Below are 26,831 nucleotides of genomic sequence, written 5' to 3'. Positions count from 1 at the left end.
GTGGCTTGCAGAGTATGTGTGTAGATGTAGATGCAATGCACATTCTAACATTACAGTTTGTTACGCACGTACAACTTGCGTGGGGGAAAGTCAGGTAGTATCGAGTTGCGGATTGTGCCGGACAAAGAGTTGTTTAAGACATTTGGCGCTAGTAGCAGCATCTGTTCCGCCACTGCAGTGTGAACTACTGAGGAGCGGGCCTTCTCACGTAATTCTGAATCAAAACAACAGTGCGTTTCGAAGTGACAACAAGTTATCTGGTGCTAGTGAGTTCTTCTGTGAACGAGCTTATCTTTGTTGGGTTATGTTTTGTGTACAATAAGTAATATTAGATTTTTGTTGTATCTATGTACAGAACTGGTATTACTCTCTATATTGTAAGTTATGACATATAAGTAACAACAGTGGGACTGCTAAACCAACTCAGCGACACGTTATGTTTGTACCTGAAAAAGAAATTTTGGGTTGTACTGGAAAAATACAGCACACGAATGGAATACAGTGGTTCACAAAAAGAAGCATTTGTTCCATTCAAAATTCCACAAATTTGTGTTAACAGCAGTTACGAATCTCAGGCATAAAATCTGACTCTAGTGCCAACTCCAAGCGTTTGTGAATTGTGACAGTCACAGTGCAGGCTGTTCCTATCCGGTGCCTCGCGGAATCATTTTAGGACCTAACTTGAAGGATAGTAATGCTGGTTAATTGGGGAACAAGGAATAAATTCACACTGTACTGTCTTCTCACAATAACATGGCGAGTGTTATTTACGGCCGGCCGTTGTGACCGAGCGGTTCTGGGCGCTTCAGTCCGGAACCGCGCTGCTGCTACGGTCGCAGGTTCGAATCCTGCCTCGGGCATGGATGTCTGTGATGTCGTTAGGTTTAAGTAGTTCTAAGTCTAGGGGACTTATGACCTCAGATGTTAAGTCCCATAGTGTTTAGAGCCATTTGAACCATTTTTGTTATTTACGGCTGCCGCTGGTTCTCGATTTCCATTTTGCACGTCTTTATGTCCGGCCAATCTCCTTCCTGAAGGTCTCTGGATGCCGTTGCCTCACAGGTAACTACTGCTTTCCATATTCCAAGTGGCTATCTTCTCTTACCTCTTTAAATTAATTTTGGTCACCTTTTGTCATGCATTCTTTTTAGATGGCCGAAACATTGTCTCGAACCAAAGAAAGAAGCCCCATTGTGCGAAAAACGGACAGTATTTTTGTCTTACGGAATACATACGTAGCAGGACGACAGAGCGGTTCGAGAACATTTTTCTTCCTAAGCAACTTATCATTTGGCTCCCCTTCCTCCACTTTCACCCGTGTCTGTTTGCCCTACTTATTGTGCTACGCACTGTGTACGTATCTTGCACTCCGGCGCCCCGGCGTCCCTCTCAACTTGGCGCCCGAAGCGGCCGCTAACGATAGTGATACGTCCCGGACAGAAATCTTATACAGTTAAGGCGCCTCTGGCGCTCCTTACAGCTCGGTGTCAGAAGCGGTGGCTTGTGTCGATGGGCCTTAAACCGTCTCTGACGGGAGGATACCGTTGTCGGGTGGTGGACTGCTGGAGTTTCGTTTGGATAGGAGATGGAGAATGTTCCGGAGTACGGCTTCAGACATGGTAGAAAAACGCTGAAGTACGGGTCTGGAAGTACAGCGTGAAATTGTGGAGCTGTTGTTGATTCATGTTGAAGAGGGTTTATGTTTTAGTGTAGTACCGATGCCTACAGCTGTAAGCTTATTTGTCCGTCTCAGACAGAGAAGACCGCTAACCTTCTTTCCTTCCCGTCTGGGCAAGCTGTGCAGTGACTAGGATACATATAAAGCTTACTGGGACAGGGTAAATGCTAACTATAATGAAGTCCATAATTCGATTGTAATACTGGCATTTAATTTGATAGTTCTAGGCTCGCAGTCCGGAACCGCGCGACTGCTACGGTCGCAGGTTCGAATCCTGCCTCGGGCATGGATGTGTGTGATGTCCTTAGGTTAGTTAGGTTTAAGTAGTTCTAAGTTCTAGGGGACTGATGACCACAGATGTTAAGTCCCATAGTGCTCAGAGCCATTTGAACCATTTTTAATTTGATATTTCCAACAACTGACAAACTTTACAAAGAAAAAAAAGAGGTGAATTTCTTTGTCCACTCACACACTCCTGAGAATGGCACATTAACAATTTACAATTATGCGCCCCTATTACTAGCAACTACGTTGATGAATAATCGGCACCCCGCAAGGGTAACTACAAGATCAATAATATTAGGTAAGTTGTTGGAAGTGGTTAAGCGATGGTGAAAATTTCGCTTCTGAGCACACAAAGAGCTCTACCGCAGAACTCTGCACGGAACACGCGTTGGTGCAATGCTGCGATACAGACCGTATATCTCCCTTCGAAGACGATGGCCAAGACGCCGTCTCCAAGTCCGTACCGCTCGATGGCTGAAGGCGAAGTCCTCTTTCTCCACAATTATCCCGTCTTCCACGCGTACGAAAACGCGGCAGAAGAGTACTCAGTTTCGGCCAATGTCTAACGCTCTAACACCACCGAAATCCCTCCAACGGCATTTCTGAGATTCTACCCAATGTTGGAGTAGGTCATATCGCCCCTAGGCAAGCGAAATTCCCGTCTTCGCCACGTGTTGCCCAGCACAGGTGGCTCCGGATGCAGGGCTATCCCCAAAAGCTCCGTATTGTCCCGCGTTTCCGGTGACCGCTACCTGCCGCCCACGGCGGCCCGGCGAGTTAAGGCCAGCTGCAGACTTTATATTCCACAATTCTCAACTTCCACGACGTTTCACCAACGCTTTAAGTTAGTGACTTAATCACGCAGACATGCAGGGAATACTGCTCGAGAGTGCCTCATATTTATCTTAATTCAATAAAGTCAATGATCTGATGCCCATGCCAGTCCCTTTATTATCAATACTAATGTTGGTAAGCTAACGTAAAAGTGGCCAAATCCTGGCACCTTACACAGCACCAAATTCTATTCTGCGTTCAAGAACTCAGTCCTGTAGCAACAAGAGAAAGTAGTTTGCGTATTCTTTACGTCGAAAAGAGCAATGAGCCACCACTATGTAGTTCTTTGGGCAGTACTCACGTCCTGAAGAGTCCTCTTGTAGACGTCGTGGGCCCACATGAAGACGGAACCACCCAGGCTGGCCGCCAGCAGAATACTAAGGAGCAGCGTGCCTGCGAAAGCAAAGAAACTGTCTTGCTTAAATGCTCAATATTAAGATTTGTGGCAGTTACCGTTCAAAATCTAAAAAAGATATACACCTGAAGTTCACTATGTTACTCGGTATATTAAGCAACAAAATTAACTTTAACGTAGGACCTATTCCGAATGTCTCTCAGTGTTAGAGTCTCACAAAGTAAACATTACCTATCACTACTGGCCATTAAAATTGCTACACCACGAATATGCTAGCAGACGCGAAATTTAACCGACAGGAAGAAGATGCTGTGATATACGAACGATTAGATTTTCAGAGCATTCACACAAGGTTGGCGCCGGTGGCGACACCTGCAACGTGCTGACATGAGGAAAGTTCCCAACCGATTTCTCATACACAAACAGCAGTTGACCGGTGTTGCCTGGTGAAACGTTGTTGTTACGCCTTGTGTAAGGAGGAGAAATGCGTACCATCACGTTTACGACTTTGATAAAGGTCGGATTGTAGCCTATCGCGATTGTGGTTTATCGTACCACGACATTGCTACTCGCGTGGTCGAGATCTAATGACTGGTAGCACAATATGGAATCGGTGGGTTCAGGAGGGTAATACGGAACACCGTGCTGGATCCCAACGGCCTCGTATCACTAGCAGTCGAGATGACAGGCATCTTACACAATGGCTGTAACGGATCGTGCAGCCACGTCTCGATCCCTGAGTCAACAGATGGGGACGTTTGCTAGACAACAACCATCTGCACGAACAGTTCGACGACGTTTGCAGCAGCATGGACTATCAACTCGGAGACCCTTGACACTTGACGCTTCATCACAGACAGGAGCGCCTGCGATGGTGTACTCGATGACGAAGCTGGGTGCACGAATGGCAGAACGTCATTTTTTCGGATGAATCCAAGTTCTGTTTAGAGCATCATGATGGTCGCATCCGTGTTTGGTGACATCGCGGTGAACGCAGATTGGAAGCGTGTATTCGTCATCGCCATACTGGCGTATCACCTGGCGTGATGATGTGGGGTGCCATTGGTTACACGTCTCAGTCACCTCTTGTTCGCCGGCTGGAGTGGCAGTGCGGTTGTAGGCGCTACAGTCTGGAACCGCGAGACAGCTACGGTCGCAGGTTCGAATCCTGCTCGGGCATGGCTTTGTGTGATGTCCTTAGGTCCGTTAGGTTTAAGTAGTTCTAAGTTCTAGGGGACTGATGACCTCAGAAGTTGAGTCCCATAGTGCTCAGAGCCATTTGGACCTCTTGTTCGCATCGTCGGAACTTTGAACAGTGGACGTTACATTTCAGATGTGTTACGACCCGTGGCTATACCCTTCATTCGATCCCTGCGAAACCCTACATTTCAGCAGGATATTGCACGACCGCATGTTGCAGGTCCTCTACGGGCCTTTCTGGATACAGAAAATGTTTGACTGCTGCCCTGGGCAGCACATTCTCCAGATCTCTCACGAACTGAAAACGTCTGGCCAATGGTGGCCGAGCAGCTGGCTCGTTACAATACGCCAGTCTTTACTCTTGATGAACTGTGGTATCGTGTTGAAGGTGCATGGGCAGCTGTACCCGTACACGCCATCCAAGCTCTGTCTGACTCAATGCCCAGGCGTATCAAGGGCGTTATTACGGGTAGAGTTGGTTGTTCTGGGTACTGGTTGCTCAGGATCTATGCACCCAAATTACGTGAAAATGTAATCACATGTCAGTTCTAGTATAATATATTTGTCCAATGAATACCCGTTTATCATCTGCATTTCTTCGTGGTGTAGCAATTTTAATGGCCAGTAGTGTACTTGACTGAAAGAAGGGATAGGTTGACAGCACACATTCCGAGGAAATACTTCATTTGCTAATGAAGGAGAATGTTGGGAATAAAAATAGTAGGGCGAGGTCACGGATTGAATTCAATAAAGAACTGAGTCTAACGTAAAGTTTTGTAGAAATGAATACACTTGCACAAGATAATCATGGAGAGCTGCACCAAACTACTGTTTGGACTGAAGACCGCAACTAATAGTATGTATAAGGGACGATCACAAACTTTCCGTGAAAAGACCATACAGTCCAGAAACGGTATGCGAGTCAGGCAAAATCATCGCAACATGTTAATGATACTCGTCTGGCACACCGTGTCCCGCTGCGTGAACAAGTCCGCAACTGCCTGCCGCACATCATCATCCGGTAAGAAGCGTTGACCGTCAAGGCACTTTTAAGGGACGGAAGGCGTAATCGTACGGGGAGGGATCAGGAATATAGGGCGGCCGCTCGTGTGTCTCCCACCTGATTTGGTGAAACTTCTGCTTTACGACATTTGTGATACGGGGACGTGCGTCATCATGGAGCTGCAGCACCCCTTGTGGCAGTTCGCCTTAACTGCCCTGTACATATTCTTCATTCGCCGATAAAGTGGTGGAAATATTTATTGCATCACCATGAATTACTTCGTCTTTTTGCAGCAGTTTGCTTCATGTTATACCAGCCCCATTGTTGCTAAACTTTGACATATTCTTGCCTCAATAATCTGACTTCTTCACGCATGTTTTCCAACAATACACAACTTTGTTGTTGTCGTTTGGTTTTACAATGAAACCAATGTTTATACTGCCATTTTGAGTTGAGACTTTGCAGTGAGAAGATGGGCAGGTCAGTTGTATTAACGCCAGAAAAGAAAGTTGCTACACAGGTCGTCTGTACTTTATCAATGGGGCACTGTCAAGGTAGATGTCTACATAAGCATCCTTGAAAGGAAGCTTCTGCCAACTATTAGAGACCAGTTTGGAGACGTTTCTAATTGCATTTTTCAAGATGACTCAGCTCGTTGCCTTAGAGCTTTGAAGGTGACTCTTATGACGAATATTTGTACCAAACACGAAGCAGATTACTTTCTTGGTTGATTATGACGTACTTCTACATGTCAGGTAAATCCTTTCCATCGACAAAATGGCGTTAGAGTATGAACGGCCTGGAAACAGCCCTGATCTCAATCCTATTGAGAACTGTTGGAAGTTTGTGGGAAATGCTGTCACCAAAAAGAAGCCACTGAGTAAGTGGGAGCTGTTGGAGACCCTTGTGCGTGTGTGGTTTCATGAACTGAGTGAGGAGTACATCAAAAAGTTAATTCTTTCAATGCCTTCACGATGCCAAGCGGTGATTAAGGCGCGTGGTGGAGCAACAAAGTATTAAATGCAAGAGTGTGTTCATATGAGGCAATACACACTAAAATCCATCAGTGTTTTGTTACAACATTAATATGCAGTGTTTCTTTTGACATTAGTATTCATATTTCAGAATAGCTGACATATCCACTTACACTCGTTTTTCAAGAATGTGTTAAATTATGAAAAAACATTTTTATAGAAACAAAAATTAAGACTAAAAACAAACTGACAAAAATTATTATGTATATGCATTTTTGGTAGAAATCAAGAGAAATCAGGCAAATTTAGCCGAGTCATTCAACGATGGTAACAAAAATTAACTGTAAGAGGTGATGCAGTAAATATTTACACCACTGTAGATGTGTACCGGTGCTTTCCTTCGGCAGCCAAGGAAAGAACAACAGCAAAGTGGTCCTGTTTGGTTGCATTTTGTAATAACGTCACCACAGGTCACGTTTCCGCATTTACCGCACGTACGTCGGAACGACAAGAATGCCACCGTAGTCCTTTGCCTACATGTCGGTGCTTATATACCTGCATAGGAATCCCGCTATGTTGCATATACGCTGCAGCAACAGTCTCAGACGGAAAGGCTTTCATCTACCCGTATAAATTAAATTTGGAATAAGTAGAACGGTGTAGATGAAAATGAGCCATACGTAGTAAATTATATATCACGCACTCTCCTCTACATCTGTCCGCTTACGTTATTTTGTTTTCGTCATTAAACAGAACTTTCCAGTTCCTCATTTTGCAGTGGATTCATTAATGAAAGCAATATGCAGTTGAACTACTGAAATGAGAGAAGAAAAACTTTTCATTATAGAACCAATTTAATTGCTTTACTGATCGTAACTTTCAAGTACCTCTGCCAAACAATTTTATTATTAAATTAAAGAAAACCTATTTTTTGCTATTAATACATCAATCGTTTCACGGTCACTTGATTTTTATCATCCTGCTGTTTCAAAATTACGGTCTATGACAAAGTATGTGATTGACTGCAACGTCCAGCATAAAGAAATACATTACAACAGCCATTCAGCTGTTCATAATTCGTCTTCATTTTGGTGAAAAATAGTTAATATCATTTAAGAGAATGACTCAGAAATAAATATTTATTAATGCCGTACTATGTAAACTTCATTGTTGATTAGAGAAGGAGTAGATGAAGGAATAACTGGGAGAAAAGACAATAACGTGAAAAAAAGATACACCTACATATACTGCTAATTTCTTCTTTATATTTTTGTATGTAGATTACAGCTTTGTCGTCGTTATGTAGCTCACTGAGCGTACAGACACCAAATCCTATTAAAAGATGTCAGTGAAGTTACAGAGTATTTCGATGCTCCTTCATCAACGGATACACTAATAATTCTGAAAATTGTAGGGCCAAGCACGACACACACGACAGAGGAAAACTTCATCCCTTAGGTTACGTATTTGAGAATACACAAAAGTTAGGCTTAGAGTACTAAAGATGAAATATGACAAGAATTCACTCTAGATGGAAGCGCCCAAGTGCTGCTTCAAATGGTTCAAATGGCTCTGAGCACTACGCGACTTAACTTCTGAGGTCATCAGTCGCCTAGAACTTAGAACTAATTAAACCTAACTAACCTAAGGACATCACACACATCCATGCCCGAGGCAGGATTCGAACCTGCGACTGTAGTGGTAGCTCGGCTCCGGACTGTAGCGCCGAGAACCGCACGGCCACTCCGGCCGGCCAAGTGCTGCTCTCAGATTCTATGTCATTGCAACATCACATAAAAGAGGACTTGAATATTTTCCGGAGTCTGTGTCCACGCAGTTTGTCTGAGTACAGACAGCATCAACATTGGTTGTTGGCATACATTGCAAAACAGCCATATCGAGAGACGTTCGATGAGCAATATCTAAGTACAGGTCACGGAAGCGGTGGTATCCGCGATTGTTCAAAGAACGCTTGTACGTCCTCGTCGTATGAGGCGGGGTATTGCTTTGCTGAATTGTACGTGGAGTCGCCTAAAGGAAGACCAGTACCTCTGGTGCTCATATATAGAGCTTCATTATCCGCTTTTTTTTGTGGACGACTTTTTCTATCAAGTTGTTAAACTTATCTACCACTGCTTTAGCAGCATGCCTAGTGCGCGTCGGCTGTTGACGGGACTTCAAACATCAGTCCACTTCCCTTGTTTCTACGAGTTGAAAAATCACACTATAATATACTTATTTCGAGAATGTGTCACTCTGCGACGTTAAAGAGGAATATTGGTATGTGTTTCCATGTTTTCAGTTCGTTTGACGTCACATCACTTATTAAGCTAGACGTAATAGTGACCTGTCACACAGAGAGGGTGCTGTTGGACTTAATTACATGCCGTCCTTCTGCGGTCGCACTCACACGTTTATGGTACATTGCTCTGTCGATCTTCTTTGTTTAGCATCATTATCGCCATTCTGTATAACTGTCCCAATGTTAATTATAAAATCAGGCGAAACATTATCTCTAAGAAGTTATCTGAAGAGTCTCCTCACTGGAACAGAGGAGCTGAAATCCTACTTTATTATTAGGCGTTGAGCATTAAATAACATAAAACATTATTTTTGAGAGTTTATCTGAAGTTTCTGATCAGTTAAAAACCAATCAAAAACCAAGATCGCACAAAATATTTTTTATTCAATATTGTAAGACGTCGTGGTCTCCTGACCTTCATTACTTACATATTCCGCCCTCACAATCATATTCCGCACATCAAGACGCTTCATTCGAAAGCAAACTCGATAAGATAGAGTCAATGTTGTATGAATTCATGTAAACGATATGCAAATAACTAATAAATCGCAAATATGCACCGAGATTGAAATACTCGAGACTGGCGTACACACACACATTCAAGACACAATGGTCGCAGGGGCTTTTAGTTCAGGAGACAAAAACCGTACACTGGGGGGCCGGTTACTTCAGAGGATAACTCAGCCTATCTATGTCGGTCGGTGACTGACCATAGAACAGACAGCGTTTGCCCGAGTGAAAGGAAGAACGACCCCGTGTTTGGCTTAAAAGCAAATTCCGCTACATTGTGTGGGAGCGCCCAGCCTACGCATTCCTTACAAATATAGCACGCAGTTTCAGAGATTTTCACAGGGAGACAGCAAACGCCAAACGCCGATGCTACAGATATCCGGATTCGTCGCCTTAAACGAAACGTCATTCTCCCGTTCTAGAAGAGCAATGCTGATTAGCAGCAGATATTCCAGACGCTTTGAGCTGAAGGAGTAATGGAAGAGACTGAAAGATATACCTCTTCATGTCTGGCATGGAGAGGGGCCGTTCCGTTGTCGTTCTTGGAGCGAGAACACCTAACGAGAGCGTGTGCGCTCGTACGTGTACTCAAAGAGGGAGGAACAAGTCTCTCCTCAGTACTTCACTGGGAGAGCACCTCTGTCAAGAGCGATTCGGAGTGCGACTCTATACTGAGTCCTTGTGATTAATCGTTGTTCACTGTGTTGGCTGCCACACTTATTGTGCGGCGCGAACGGTCAGAGTTATAGTTAAACGCCTGCGAGCGAATTTTTGAGTGGCATCGCGGTGGACTGGTTCTCTGACCGGTGTACCACGCCAATAGTTAGACTAGGGGCGAATAGGAGTCCTTGACTTCATCAAAGCGTAGGGAGAGTTTGATTAGCGAAGGTCAATCCAGATAGAACGAGAGTTATCTTATTTGTCAGCAGCGAGTGGTGCAGACAGCAGTCATCGCAGCTTATGGTATTGTGCACTACAGCTCCTGCGAGCCTCATATTTCCTCCACAACAGTACACCTCACTGCATTTCACATGCGACAGCCTCGAGGCTAGCAACATTGTAACGGATAATTATTCAAGCTGAGTAGGCGCAGCTCTCAGCCATTCTGCCAAGTCAATAACAATCTTAAACTTTGTATAGAAATTTCATAAGCGAATCCTATTAAGACGTAACTTCACATTCCGAAAAGAACCCGGAAATAACTTGTTCAGTTCATAACTAAAAGTGCCATTGTGATTTCTCAGAATTTTTGCAAAAATAAGTAATAATTTTCGTTAGTTTCATGTTTTTCTTACACTAACTAGCATTACTCCAGTACCCAAGTATCCCACTTGTTACGTAAGAAATTTTGTGAATTTTTGTGTCATTTCCTTACAGCAGACGACTCCAGAAGATATTTATTGCTGAAAGTTTTTCAGGCATTTCTCTTTAGAACGTTAGGAGCGTCTGTCTGACTTCTGTAGTAGTGTGGGGGTGGAAATTGCACCTTGCGGGAGCCACAGGGTAAAGGGTACATCTCAGATTAATCCGTTGCACAGAATGACAGAATAGCACCCACACGCTCACGAGATAACCGGTTTCAACAGTCTTAAGTGTCATCTTCGGGTCTTAAACATTTTTTTTCCGTAGTAAAACATGTTCATCTTACACTGAACCTCATACAGAAGATGTCAAGTGGATGAAACGCGGCACATTATAAAGGTTTGTCATCGCTAAAATATTTAAAAACACATGGCACTTTGTCCAAAAAGCCATGTCCATATACGTATTGTTACATGATACAAATAGGGTACACAATAGCACATCTGTTTACATATTGTGATGTATTTCTTTTTTTTAAAAATATTTATATTTTTATCAAATTATTATTCTCTTGTGAAGATTCAGAAATCTGTTGTGAGTTTTGCACCTCTTCTTGGCGGGAAGAGCAAAGACTTTACAAAAAAGTTAAGTACTGTAAGTGATAGTTTATATTTCACCTTAAATCGTTTGTCAGAAGGCGTTGTGTTCTCATGATCAAGAACAGAGTTCGCATTGCCACTTAATTTATTTGTGCCGTGATCATGTTCGATCACGACCGGATATGAGACATAGCAACTACGAACAGAGAACCCTAAAGGACCACACAGAGCTGGAAATTTTCTTTGCTATACTACACCACACATTAAAAGAAGTTGGATTTAAATCACAAACAAGGTAAAATAGCAATGCGCCTTCTGCCTTAACTACGACGTTTGCTGACATGCAGTCGGTCCCTGGTAGCTGTATGAAAACTATAAAAACACCATTATTTCTGTTGCTATTAATAGGAGATGGATAGCATAGAAATACTTTAAGTAATAAGCAGGCATTACAGCATTTAAGAATACAATAACCAATTTAATTACCTTAGTCAGTATTTCTAACAATAGGCTCCGTACATTTCAATTTTATATCTTGCTGGCTGTTTCTTTAAATAAAGTCTTTTAACATTCTCAACCTTTCATCTTAGCTGCACACATAAATTCTTACATAGCACTGCACAATAGTAACATTTTATAATAACTAATTAGTGATTGCGGACCACGCCATGTACGCGTCCGCCGTCTTTAAAAAATACCACGACTGTGGTAACAGAAGAGGATTACAAGTCTTCAGCTGTCAAAAAATATGAAAACAAAGTATCTCTATCGATCCAGTTTATGAACAATTCTTATTCCGCGCCGTGGCGCGTAAAGTATTCTTTGAAATATCAGGTGGTCGCTGCTCAGCGACGATCTAAGAAATTTTTACCCAAATTGTATGGATTTTATGAGCCTGGATGGTTAGATTATCGAATGTGAGTGTATTTAAGCTATCGAAGCAGATACTAATATTACAATATGCCGGACTAAAAAAGATGTTTAAGACCTAAAGATGACAACTAAGAGTGTTCAAACCATTTGTCTTGAATAAGAAATATATTTTGTGCGATCTTGGCTTTTGGATGGTTTTTAACAATTAAAACAGATCGCCCTTCTCTACCGTATCTTCCTTCGTCGTCGGCGTTGTCGTTGATGTCGTGAGGCACCGTTATACCAAGTGGAAAGGCGCGTCGATCTTAGAGCATGCGATATGGTAACTTTAAGTCAGAGGATCAAGTAGGTAAAAAGACGAGGGCTAGTAGAAATCCTTGGGTAACAGAAGAAATATTGAATTTAATTGATGAAAGGAGAAAATATAAAAATGCAGTAAATGAAGCAGGCAAAAAGGAATACAAACGTCTAAAAAATGAGATCGACAGGAAGTGCAAAATGGCGAAGCAGGGATGGCTAGAGGACAAATATAAGGATGTAGAGGCTTATCTCACTAGGGGTATGATAGATACTGCCTACAGGAAAATTAAAGAGACCTTTGGAGAAAAGAGAACCACTTGTATGAATATCAAGAGCTCAGATGGAAACCCAGTTCTAAGCAAAGAAGGGAAAGCAGAAAGGTGGAAGGAGTATATAGAGGGTCTATACAAGGGCGATGTACTTGAGGACAATATTCTGAAAATGGAAGAGAATGTAGATGAAGATGAAATGGGAGATATGATACTGCGTGAAGAGTTTGACAGAGCACTGAAAGACCTGAGTCGAAACAAGGCCCCTGGAGTAGACAACATTCCATTAGAACTACTGACGGACTTGGGAGAGCCAGTCCTGACAAAACTCTATCATCTGGTGAGCAAGATGTACGAGACAGGCGAAATACCCTCAGACTTCAAGAAGAAATAATAATTCCAATCCCAAAGAAAGTAGGTGTTGACAGATGTGAAAATTACCGAACTATCAGTTTAATAAGTCACGGCTGCAAAATACTAACGCGAATTCTTTACAACCGAATGGAAAAACTAGTAGAAGCCGACCTCGGGGAAGATCAGTTTGGATTCCGTAGAAATATCGGAACACGTGAGGCAATACTGACCCTACGACTTATCTTAGAAGCTAGATTAAGGAAAGGCAAACCTATGTTCCTAGCATTCGTAGACGTAGAGAAAGCTTTTGACAATGTTGACTGGAATACTATCTTTCAAATTCTGAAAGTGGCAGGGATAAAATACAGAGAGCGAAAAGCTATTTACAATTTGTACAGAAAGCAGATGGCAGTTATAAGAGTCGAGAAACATGAAAGGGAAGCACCGGTTGGGAAGGGAGTGAGACATGGTGGTAGCCTCTCTCCGATGTTATTCAATCTGTATATTGGGCAAGCGGTAAAGGAAACAAAACAAAAATTCGAAGTAGGTATTAAAATCCATGGAGAAGAAATAAAAACTTCGAGGTTCGCCGATGACATTGTAATTCTGTCAGAGACAGCAAAGGACTTGTAAGAGCAGTTGAACGGAATGGACAGTGACTTGAAAGGAGGATATAAGATGAACATCAACAAAAGCAAAACGAGCATAATGGAATGCAGTCGAATTAATTCGGGTGATTCTGAGGGAATTAGATTAGGAAATGAGACACTTAAAGTAGTAAAGGAGTTCTGCTATTTGGGGTGCAAAATAACTGATGATGGTCGAAGTAGAGAGGACATAAAATGTAGACTGGCAATGGCAAGGAAAGCGTTTCTGAAGAAGAGAAATTTGTTAACATCGAGTACAGATTTAAGTGTCAGGAAGTCGTTTCTGAAAGTATTCGTATGGAGTGTAGCCATGTATGGAAGTGAAACGTGGACGATAAATAGTTTAGACAAGAGGAGAATAGAAGCTTTCGAAATGTGGTGTTACAGTAGAATGCTGAAGATTAGACGGATAGATCACATAACTAATGAGGAGGTATTGAATAGAATTGGGGAGAAGATGAGTTTGGGGCACAACTTGACAAGAAGAAGGGACCGGTTGGTAGGACGTGTTCTGAGGCAATACACTAAGCAGATTCAGAAGGATGTAGGTTGCAGTAAGTACTGGGAGATGATGAAGCTTGCACAGGATAGAGTAGTATGGAGAGCTGCATGAAACCAGTCTCAGGACTGAAGACCACAACAACAACAACAACAACAACAAGTCATTGACAACACACAACGGACACGGTAGCACCTGATACCAGAATAGCTGCAGTAGTTAGGATCTACGAACTACCCCTTCTTGACCAGGTCCCCAAAACTTAGCTCGTAACGAGATCCCTTCGAAGGAAATTGTCATAAAGATCGTCTACAAAGGCTCCGTACAATAAGAAATGTTACAGTTTATGGAATAATAACAGATACGACCAAACTGTCTTGTTTCTTCTGTTTTATTTAACGTAACTTTGTTCACAGTTTTATTTCGCATTCAGTATTCATTCACACTCTGATGTTGAGTATATGCGAGTGCCTGAACCCTAACTCCCAAGTTCCATCGAAACCCTTTGATGAACAGTTTTGGTTGCTCGACACCAACAGTCAATGATAATAATACAGTATTTTGTTATTGACTCTTCTAGTTTATCCACCGCCCTCCACGAATGTTTGTTAGGTTTAAGACAATTACACACTTTTCTCTCCGATCCGCTATTATTAAGAGTTCGCGTAAAAGTTAACGTTTTTCTCTTTTTCATGAATTGGAGCCCGCTCTCCGCGATATAATAATAAAAAAAAAAAAAAAAACGGCCTCAATACCGCGTCCCTCGTGAGATGCGTATAGATTTATCCCGGAATTGACCTCCGTGTAGGTGTACTCAATTTAATGACCTCACTTCGCTATCCGCGATTTCGTGTAACTAAATGTCCTTTTGTTACTCTGTTACTCTGATCGTACGCCGTAGTTATTTAAAACTCGCCCCTATATTTTTTGACAACGCACAATTAGCACTTCTTTACTTGTTTATTCCTAAGAGTAAACGAAAAAATGACGCCGTATCATCGGCTTCTCCGATATAAAGCAAAACACCTCAATATGACCAATTTTACCTCTTCTTATAGGATTGGCTATCTTACTCATTAATTTACTACATATTATTTCCAGTAACACCAAACAGGTATCGCCGATGACCAATTTTACCTCTTCTTATAGGATTGGCTATCTTACTCATTAATTTACTACATATTATTTCCAGTAACACCAAACAGGTATCGCCGTTATATTTTAATTGCATTCAAAAGCATGTTATTATTATTATTATGACCGATCAAATCGTAACAAATCGTGCGGCGTGCGTTTTTAACGATAGCTTTACACTCGCCCAGCCTTTATTCATGCAATATTATATATAAACATACAGACGGGACCGAAAGATCGATCTCTCTACCGTAACCAATAGAGGCAAATACGCTGTTCAAGTTCCGTTACATCTATCTTGACTTGTATTGTTACACTTCGATACTGTTATAATGAGAAAATTCAGTTTCTGTTCAGTGTCGTAGTGTAAAAACCGTTGTTCGACTAATACATCATTATTGCCCGTCAGTCTGGGATAAGTACCGCATGGAACTAATAGAGGAAAAGGGGAAGATACAAACAAGGGTAGCAGGGAGATAAAATTTAAGAAATTCGAACTCACACAGAGGCCTAGCCGCAATCGTTCTTCCAGTGACTCATTCGCGTCTGGAGCGGGAAAATGGAGCAATATCAATGGTAAGCAAAGTACGCTCCACCACACACCGCAAGGTGGATTGCAGAATATAGATGTAGATGTAGAAGGAGGAGGAGTTGCCCTGTGGAAAGTTGTTTAATTCAGTGTTGACGTCTACCGTATCATCTGCAAGACATTTAATAGGCTGTGGCAAGTAGCTGAATAGATGTATGCGATTCCTTGACAATGTTTTTGGAATTAGGGCCACAAACACGCTTTGCGCTGAGTTTTCAGCAGTAAAATGTTGGTAACGATAAAAGTATTAAAATTATCCGTGAAAACTCACAGTTTGGCCACCAAGACTACCTTACCTCAGTCCCTGGAATTTTCTATATGGGGTCGTCTCAAAAGTGAAGTGCACATCACTCCAGCCGACAAAGCTGAAGAACTGCATCAGCGAACTATACAGTCTTATCAAACTTTGGGAAATGATACGGAACACACTGTAGAGAGGAGTGTAGTATTGCATCTGCATGCGATGGCGATGCGTAGAACATCTTTAACATACACTACTGGCCATTAAAATTCCTACACCAATAAGAAATGCAGATGATAAACGGGTATTCATTGGACAAATACATTATACTAGAACTGACATGTGATTACATTTTCACGCAATTTGGGTGCATACAGCCTGAGAAATCAGTACCCAGAACAACCACCTCGGGCCGTAATAACGGCCTTGATACGCCTGGATGTTGAGTCAAACAGAGCTTGGATGGCGTGTACAGGTACAGCTGCCCATGCAGCTTCAACACGATACCACAGTTCATCAAGCGTAGTGACTGGCGTATTGTGACGAGCCAGTTGCTTGGCCACCATTGACCAAGCGTTTTCAATTGGTAGGAGATCTGGAGAATGTGCTGGCCAGGGCAGCGGTCGAACATTTTCTGTATCCAGAAAGGCCCGTACAGGACCTGCAACATGCGGTCGTGCATTATCCTGTTGAAATGTAGGGTTTCGCAGGGATCGAATGAAGGGTAGAGCCACGGGTCGTAACACATCTGAAATGTAACGTCCACTGCAAAGTGCCGTCAATGCGAACAAGAGGTGACCGAGACGTGTAACCAGTGGCATCCCATACTATCACGCCGAGTATGGCGATGACGAATACACGCTTCCAATCTGCGTTCACCGCGATGTCGCCAAACACGGATGCGACCATCACGATGCTGTAAACAGAACATGGATTCATTCGAAAAATGACTTTTTGCCATTCGTGCACCCAGGTTCGTCGTCGGGTACACTATCGCAGGCGCTCCTGTCTGTGATGCAGCGTCAGGGGTAACCGCAGCCATGGTCTCCGAGCTGATAGTCCATGCTGCTGCAAACGTCGTCGAACTGTTCGTGCAGGTAGTTGTTGTCTTGCAAACGTCCCCATCTGCTGACTCAGGGATCGAGACGTGGCTGAACGATCCGTTACAGTCATGCGGATAAGATGCCTGTCATCTCGACTGCTAGTGGTACGAGCCCGTTGGGATCCAGCGCGGCGTTCGGTAATACCCTCCTGAACCCACCGGTTCCATATTCTGCTAACAGTCATTGGATCTCGACCAACGCGAGCAGCAATATCGCGATACGATAAACCGCAGTCGCGATAGGCTACAATCCGACCTTTATCAAAGTCGGAAACGTGAAGGTACGCATTTCTCCTCCTTACACGAGGCATCACAACAAAGTTTCACCAGGCAACGCGGGTCAAGTGCTGTTTATATATGAGAAATCGGTTGGAAACTTTCCTCATGTCAGCACGTTGTAGGTGTCGCCACCGGCGCCAACCTTGTGTGAATGCTCTGAAAAGCTAATCATTTGCATATCACAGCATCTTCTTCCTGTCGGCTAAATTTCGCGTCTGTAGCACGTCATCTTCGTGGTGTAGCAATTATAATGGCCAGTAGTGTATATCAGTGGACCACAAATAGTAACATGTATGTACTGAAGTAGTATCATGCTTTTTGTCAAGATACGTCTTGAGTGAAAACTGAAGTCTATTAGATGGGGACTCAATGAAAATATATTTCCAATACATTTGTATTAACTGGGACAATATTTGATACTGAATTCACGGCGACTCTTAACCGCACACTCGCAGTTACCTCACAGACGGCTTGTTTGAGAACCCACGTTTAATGGGAATTTTCACCCGAGTGAATTTTTGTTGATAATTATGATGCAGCTTGTATACAGGATGCACCAGAACTGAGTCGATAAACGTTCAGCTTCGGTACCATGAAAAACATCTCTTCCACTGCACAAGTGCTCATAGCTCTTAAGGTATGCACTTTAGAGCCGACGTTTACTGAACATTTCTTTTCTTGTTTTGGTCCATAGTATGTCCTCACGAAATATAGAAAAATAGGAGCTTCCAGTAGAAGAGATGTGTTTCACTTTATCGAAGATGAACAAGTGCTGATAGCTCTCAGTGTATACATTTTAGAGCCTATGTTTAGTGTACATGTTTTTCTTGTTGTGGTACATAGTACCACGTCTGAAATTTATTGGTGGAGCTCCAATTCACACTGTATATACTTGCATGCAACTTTTTTAAGAAGGTGTCAGCAGGATTTATAGAACTAACATCTGATATAATTTTCCTAACACGCGTTTGTTTTCGAAAAATTCTATCCCTACAACTTCACTTTGCCGAAACAATGATTCCGTAAGTCATTAGTGAGTGGGAATTTGCAGAATAAACTAGTTTCTTCAATCATAATTTGTAAAAATCATGCGTTATATGAACGTAACCAAACTAAGGCGTTTCATTGGTTCTGGAGTGTGGGTTTTGGAGTTGTGACCCACCTGTAGTCTATTTCTTGTGTTGTCTGAGCAGACTATTTTTAAAGCTTTTCTAGTTCCATGAGAAATAGTGAATAGTATGCACTAAGTGTTGTCAAAAATTAATTTACCTAGAAATATTTCGTTAGCCTCCTTTTCAGTAACAGGACTGGTATTACTCCGTGCTCTTGTGCTTGAGTCATATGCAGAGTAGGACAATATTTTCATTTATTGACCATGCAAATGGAATAAGGATCTAAATTGGAAACATGTGGTAAAACGTAACTGACTGCTACAAATTCTGAGCGTTTTTGCTGCGTAGTCGGCGTGGAATTGACACACTTTGCTTCCTGTTGTACAGGTCAGTTAAAACCAATGGAACAACTGTGTCTGCTATCGCACAGTGTCTTAATTTTCGTATCAAGATATAAAGTTTAACACAGTCAGAATCCTTAGTTAAGTCACAAAATATTCACAGTGATAATAATCTCTGATTTGTTAATTGTAATTATCATATATCAAGGTAAATATAGCAATTTTCTTGCAACTCTCATTTCCCTCTGATCATATCAACTACTGAATTGTTTTACGATGTTCCACGAAGGCATAATTGGTTACTGCGAATTTAACATTATTGTCAATACGGTGGTCGCTCTTCTTGTAGTTACTTTGCTCTGTGTTAGGTCTCCAGTTTTGTATTTCCGGTATGACTCCGCATCTGCTAGAACGCGTAGTTGACGTCATATCCATGTAGTTAATACGTTGTGTCTATCTGGAGCTCGGCTAAGCCGAGCGACAGGCAAAATAAGCGATAAGCGGCGTGTTTGTCCTGTCGATCAATCATTGCGCGATCACCCTTGGCAATGTTGTTTCCCTCCCGCTCCACTATGATTAAGCATGAACTACTGTGCGTCCACATTTGGTATGCACCTGCTGTCTGCGAACATTGCTGTAAGTATATTAACTAACTGGGAAACGCACATTGTCTATTTTGGATCGTTATGAAGTAGAAGCCGTAAGGGATATAATCACACCTGACAAAATATTACTTACGCTCTCAGGAGCAGTATAGCACTGCCTCTAACCTTGATAATGCCCCCACATATCGTGGCAGAGACCCCTTTAGATTCTTTATGTATGCCATATCCAGCTGAAGGCAGTCGTTGAGCTAGTAATCTACGCAAAATTGACTGCAACGTTTCACCCTCTGTTCCAAAACAGTCCCAGATTACATACATTTGACTTAGCTAACGAGTCGAGGTGTAATAGAGTGCCTGAGCGATCATCAAACTATGAAGGCAGACGTACAGCCCCTCGAATACGGCTGTTTTCGTCTAGGAAAGACGGGAATGACGCAATACAGAATTCATTATGAAACTGTACAAGAATAGATAACGGTTGGCCACTGAGAATGTTGAGAAATCAACATACTGGTTCCAGTTCATGGTATCCCGAACGAGTGTGTAACACCACAGCTCTTATGCTGTATGGATTTTTTTTTTTTTTTGCTTATTTAATGTCACATTGTTGATCTTCTGTAAATGTGTTTGAATCGATAACATAAAATTGTGTACTCTTTTCTTTGTCAAACCTTTGATGTCGTGATTTGATTCTATGCAAAGTAGTGTATCTGTAATTTAAATTCTTTGTCCCATTTGGAGGGAACAAAACTTACTGTATATGATTGTAATTTTGTGTGAATAATTTTTTGTAGAAGTGTCAATATGTGAAAATGTTCTGTCTTATTTAATATATTTGTTTGCTGTTATGTAAATTGCTGATCCTCACTTAGGGCTCTTAGTTATTCTGGATGTAAAAGGTGTAGTGGTTCCCCTCGGGAACGGAACTGTGTAGCGCGCGCAAATTGTGGTTGGCCTAGGTGGAAAAGGTGGAACTGATAGTCAGTCGGGGACGAGCCACCGGTCGGAGATGAGCTACCAAACTGTGCACTGCTATGCAAAGTGTGCATATTGTACTGATTCCGAGAGAGGCTTTTCCAGCAATTCTGCCTACAATTCCACCAACCAACAGGCAGTTGCCACCACATTGCGCAATCATTGCAACGTAATACTATAATGATGTATAGTGAAGGATCAGCTTAATGGACGTGCTAATGCGCTGAAATATAAGGTAATTTGTATCTGAATTTATGTACCTACCTTGATTTTTCTCCTCATCATAACACCTCTCAGGTTCCTCTCCGTTTGAGCTAAAGTGATATCCGAGTGTCCTTACTAAAAGAAATTAAAGCCTAGAGTTTTGCTAATTAATGCCTATTGAACTTAGTAAAGGGAAAGTTAAAGTTAATGTGGCAATAGAGTGAGTTAAAGTAAATGTTATTTGCTCAAAATAATCTTCCTATTAAAACTGCTATTTAAAGTGCTGTTGCTAACTTCAATATTAAAAGTTCTTAAGACTGAGGCTTATAAGGCAAACGATCACATTATTGTCTGCAGTAAATTCTTAAAGGTGAGTCAGTTCTTGCAATTTGGTCAGTATTGTGTTTCGCTGTAGTAAAAGTGAGAAAGCTGCAGTTGTGGAACATTATATATTCAAGTTTGCTAAGTGTTTGTGTATCTTGTGTATTAGAAGTGCATGTTAATAGTAATGTTATAAAGACCATTCACTTTATGTAAGCCTGAAAGTAATAGGGTGTTTCGGTATCTCTTATAATTTTTGTAAATAGTTTGTGCTGCTCCAGTTGTTAGCTTCAATCTTAAAACATATGTGTGTCAGAGTTCATTGCACTCGCGTGTGGCTAAGTCTAGGTTGTGTTTGTCCATTATAGTTACTTATACCTACTTTCATAAACGAGAACGTTAATCTTTCTCTTGCCTAATTAGGCTGGCGACCGTTTCCCTTATTCTGTAAACAATATAGCTAGGCAAAATTTTGTATGTTACTATTCCAATATTTACGTAATTTTGACTTTCATTTCCGATAAGCCACCTCTGTTAGGAACAACACGGTCAACATAACAAAATTCCTCTCAGAGGGTAACACTGCTCGGTTGCTTTATACCATAATTGCTATAACAAGATAATTCTGTTTTGCAAACTGCCTCCAGTTTTGAGGTTAAGGTACAGCAGTAGCAGACGAGAGTGTTATAAGTGGGCGGAAGTCATGGTAGAAAAACACCCTGAAACATCACAGAACCATCTGCAGCATGAGCTACACGCTCCACACATTGCGAGATAAAAGCCTCATTGGTCTTTCGGTACACTGGACACTTTGCATCATCTGGCAACGGGCGACACGCCCCAGTCATTTTGAGTGTTGTTTATTCCGCTGAAAGACACACAGCTTTAAGGGAAGGTTCTGGTAGAGATCGGTGAAAACATGGATTTCTTTACAGAATTTGCATCCCTGAAGTAGATAGATTATGCCTGGAAAAGGAGTTTTTGGTTGTGAAACTATTTTAGAAGTTATAGCATTTTGAATGGAACAGTGCGCCAACCGAAATATACGCAGCTAAAGGCCCTCTATGAATTAGTTCACGAAAAGATTCCACCACTATATGAAATTCTGTCCAATGAAGTTTTGCTTAAAAGATGCACCAGTGCCAATACGCAAAATGACAAACAGGGCTTAAACGGGCACATTTGGAAACTGGTAACGAAACATCTTCATTGTGAGTAAAAAACTACAGAAATAGCAGGATATATAGCTACTGGTACATACATGAAATATTATTAATCTATTATGAAGACCATGAACATGTTAGGAATCGTCACAGGGACGAATAGCAAAAACTTCGTGGAGTTATTTGATATGCAATGCCTGGCCGCCCCGTTGCAAGGAATGTCTCAATCTGACAAATGAGCCCGGATTGAGAAAATGTAGTACCAGATTCAGCACCAGAGCTTATCTGAGGAAGAGGAAGAATACATCTATGGTCTTCGCATCCCACATTAGCCGTTAAGTTTGAGAATAACGGTTTTTTGTTACTCCAAATTTTAAACCTGTTTTTTCGAAACAACATTTTTCAGGGCGCGTAGGGTTCTGGAGCCCTGACAGATAAATCGATTAATTTGATATAAAGAAAATGAAAGATCACGGTACACTGATAATTTTTGCTTATGGACCGTCTGACAGCAACTGAATAAAACACAATTTTAGTGCCACACGCGTTTCGCCTTTATTTTCTGCAAGGCATCATCAGTGGCAGGTTGGGTGGACAATTTCTTACATATTACGCTCCTGTTGCATTTTTGGTGTTGTTCTTCTTCTTATGAATGCCAACCAAAACATTGCATTGAAACAAGCGTTCAGTTTATAGTGCTGTGGAACGTGGGAAAAAAACCGCAAATTGGTATTCATAAGAAGAAGAACAACACCAAAAATGCAACAGGAACGTAATATGTAAGAAATTGTCCACGCAACCTGCCACTGATGATGCCTTGCAGAAAATAAAGGCGAAACGCGAATGGCACTAAAATTGTGTTTTATTCAGTTGCTGTCAGACGATCCATAAGTAAAAATTATCAATACACCGTGATATTACACGCAACTGAGGAAGACAGGACTACAAAAGTTGAAAATGAAAGATAATTAAATTTAAGACGCCTTAGCGAGAGCCTTTTTGTATTCGAATTTTAAGTACATTTTTTTAAAACATTTGAACTTGAGAAAACGCGAAGAAATTGGCTTGCTTTTCAGATAGATGCCATTTTTTTGTTTCCACGTATGTTTCATAACTGCACCGTGTTTTTTTATGTGTTTCAGAAATAGCCACGAATCTGCGCGCAAACCAGGCGCATACTTTGATAGGTCCTGCAGACGCCGTTTTTAATCTTTTATAAGATAAAAACATTTTTCCATACACGAATGCATGTATAATAAAGTGGTAAAATCACCGTTTTCATAAAGAAGTCCTCGTATGAAAGGAAATTCTAAACTTCACTCAATTTTCGCCCCTCTCTACCACAACCTTCCCTTAAGTACTGCTGTGAGCAATGGACTTTTGCCCTATAGCCGACTTTAGATGTCTATTGCAAAAAGTTTGCTCGGAGATTGGTTGAGATGGACTTTCATTCATCGACAGTAGCAATTTCTTTTGGGTTTGAAACCGACTGTCATTGACAAGACGTGGCACTCCAATCACTGTCGGTTAGGATCATATGCTGCCGGCCGAAGTGGCCGAGCGGTTCTAGGCGCTTCAGTCTGGAACCGCGCGACCGCTACGGTCGCAGGTTCGAATTCTGCCTCGGGCATGGATTTGTGTGATGTCCTTAGGTTAGTTAGGTCTAATTAGTTCTAAGTTATAGGGGACTGATGACTTCAGAAGTTAAGTCACATAGTGCTCAGAGCCATTTGAGCCATTTTTGGTCATATGCTGTGTCACATGGTTTGCGAGTGGGACACCATAACTTCGAGCAGCGCAGGTTGATACACCAACAAATTTACATCTACATGTACATCATACTTCTCAAGCCACCTAACGGGGTGTGGCGCTGGGTGCTTCTGGGACGACTAACTGATCCCACCTCGCCTGTTCCACTCGCGAATGGCTCGTGGGAAGAATGATAGTCGGTAAGCTCCAGTATTAGCGCTAATTTTTCAAATTTTCTTGTCTCGGTCATTCCGCTAGAAGTATGTGGGAGAAATTAATATGTTGCACGACTCTTCCCTGAAAGTTTTCTCTCGAAATGTCGATAATAAACCTCTCTGTGGTGCCTCTCTTATAGTGTCTGCCACTAGGGTTTTTTGAGCATCTTAGTAACGTTCTTGCACCAGCTTGAGAGGTGGCATGAGCCCCCTCTCATATTTCTGTCTTACTCTGAGTAATGCGATTTTCCTCTCTAATTGCATGCGGCGAAAAGTTGCTGTTCCTTCACACGCGGACTTCCCATGCAGCGTCTCTCGTCACACGGGTCACCCGCATGGTCCGGAGACAGGCGGATACTGCTGATCTTGAAAGGGTTAAGCCGACGGGTGTGAGGGAGTCGAGTGGATGCTTTCCACACGCCGACATTGTCATAAGAGCAGGGGCGACAAGCTCACAGGGGCCTGACGGAGTGGCTGGGCTAGAGATTCCGTTATTTCAGAGAAACTTAGTGAAAACTCTTTCTGGCGGGCTACCAGCAAAGCGTGGGAATGACTTGTGTTCCCAGGCAGTCTTGGTGGGCAAATTCCCGCGTTTTCTGCAAAATCATAACTGTGATTGGCTTGCTCAGGGGATAGCTCCGTGACGTAGCAAAATCGGCGCAGAAATTGGTGCCAAGTATTTCTATTGGTGGAATAGTAGTGCGTCGGCAATAGAGTGGAATTTTCCACCGGTTTTCGAATGCTGATTGGAACCTTTAACCATGGCCACTGTCGTGGGGGCGGGAATGTTCTGTGTTCGGCTTGTACGGGTGCTCTTGAAGAAGTCGGCTCTCGCCTTTCAGTCAGAGTAGGTTACAAGACTGAGCTCTCGCTGCTCTGGACAGCCTGCCTTCCTTAACTGTTTGACGAAGTTGCTGAAGTTTCGACTTCAACGTAACTTTCCGGGTACAGTTGTCAGTTGAGCGTTCTGTGTACAAGCAGCCTATGTTGTCTGTCTTGAGCAGTTTTGGCTGAAGTTGACTGTTTCGGAGTTACTGAGTGACTTCGATTGTTAAAATCAATCACTGTACCATCATTGATTGTGTGGCGGGCCTTCTTCATCTCCCTCAGAGACGCATTTGTATTGCTAGGAAGTCTTTAGTCTGGAACAACTAGACCAAGATAATTTGTTTCGAGCTATACTCGCGACATTATCATCACCATGATGGGACATCGAAGCAACCAGCCATCGCCTCCGGTACGCCAGATCGTGTCCTTGCAGTTAAGAAGACAGCTTGGTAATGTATGTCTGCAGCATCAGAAGATTAGGGAATTTTGTTAGGTGATAATCAGAGCTCAGCAGAGCGCGCCTGTTCATCTTTTCTAACTTTGTTCTGCCTTGGGTGTTCATTGTCTGAGTTCTAACTACTGTAGCAACAATTAATGTTGGATTGGCTGGGTGTTTCTCCTAAGATTTGAGTTGCAAGGAATTGGCTCCACATACCAAATGTGTGTGTGAAATCTTATGGGACTTAACTGCTAAAGTCATCAGTCCCTAAGCTTACACACAACTTAACCCAAATTATCCTAAGGCCAAACACACACACCCATGCCCAAGGGAGGACTCGAACATCCGCCGGGACCAGCTGCACAGTCCACGTCCACATACCACTTGGTCATAAATGTCACAATCTAGTTTATGGACAACTTCACCTTCACAGCATTTATTTGAGTATCCAATTTGATATATTGTAAATGTTTCATGTGTTTTGTTTATTATTTTGAGTTTAGTCATAATAAATCAAATCGTTATTTTGGACAGAACTTTCATTCTGTTAATCGGTAGAGCAACCCTTTCATTTCTCACTAGGTTAATGAAACTTTCCTTGATCTAATTAATTTCTATCAAATTAAATTATTGCAGGTGCCAAACTCTTTTTTACTCCACTTGCAGGGTCGATTACAGTCAGTTCGCGTTTCTTCGTAATCCATGTGCAACAGCAAAAGTCGGAGTTAGAAAAGAGGGGGGGGGGGGGGTTTATAGCATCATTTCCGTATGAAGATTCTAGAACAATTTAGTGTTAAATACACTGCTAGCCCCGGCACCTCGCAAGCTAAACAGTCCCAACAGTCCCGTGACGAAATGCGGCGCTCTTTGTTGGATCGTCTCTATCTCTTCTGTCAGCCCTGCCTGGTAAGGATCCCAGATCGACGAAAAATACTCCAGAATCGATCGAAAAAGAGCCTTGTAAGCCACTTCTTTCATGGATGATTTACATTTCCTTAATATTCTTGCTATGAATATCAGTCTGGCATTTGCTTTTCTTACTATTTGTACTACTTGTTTTACGTAGTCATTCTACTTAAAGTCGCTCTGTATAGTTACTCCTAGCTATTTTACGATGGATACCGTTTCCAGCAAATTGTCATCAATAGCGTAGTTGTACAGTAGGGGCTTCCATTTCTTAAGTGTGCGTAGCATATTACATTTATGTACGTTCAGGGTCAACTGCCAGAGCCTGCACAATTCATCAATCCCCTGCAGGTCGTTCTGCAAATCGATACTGTGCTCTGGCGTTGCAACTACGTTATGGACAACCGTATCATCCGCGAACAGCCTTAAAGAGCACCCGACGCTTTATACTAGATCATTTATATGCACTGTAGAGAATAACGACGCTACCACACTTTATTGAGGTACTACGGAAATTACCTTCACGTCTGTTGATTTTATTGCGTTAGTAGTGATGTGTTCAGTTCCAAATGCAAGGGAGTCTTGAATCCAGTAGCAAATATGGTCCGATACTCGGCAAGTTCGCAATTTTTTTCACTAAATGG

The 26,831-nt window shown here is 42.2% G+C and overlaps 1 protein-coding gene across 1 annotated transcript in view; it reads right to left on the bottom strand.

Moving 5' to 3' along the window:
- Positions 1-26,831, bottom strand: part of LOC124711197 (lysosome membrane protein 2-like) — a 222,793-nt gene that overhangs the window by 101,353 nt on the left and 94,609 nt on the right. Inside the window, exon 2 of the mRNA XM_047241127.1 lies at positions 3,099-3,190. Within this exon, the coding sequence (XP_047097083.1) occupies positions 3,099-3,190 (92 nt within the window). The remainder of the gene's footprint in view (positions 1-3,098; positions 3,191-26,831) is intronic.

Source organism: Schistocerca piceifrons, chromosome 8 (assembly GCF_021461385.2).
Source record: "Schistocerca piceifrons isolate TAMUIC-IGC-003096 chromosome 8, iqSchPice1.1, whole genome shotgun sequence".
In the NCBI taxonomy this organism is placed as follows: Eukaryota; Metazoa; Arthropoda; class Insecta; order Orthoptera; family Acrididae; genus Schistocerca; species Schistocerca piceifrons.
The sequence above is the reverse complement of the archived record's forward strand: the minus strand, read 5'-3'. Positions and strand labels throughout refer to the sequence as shown.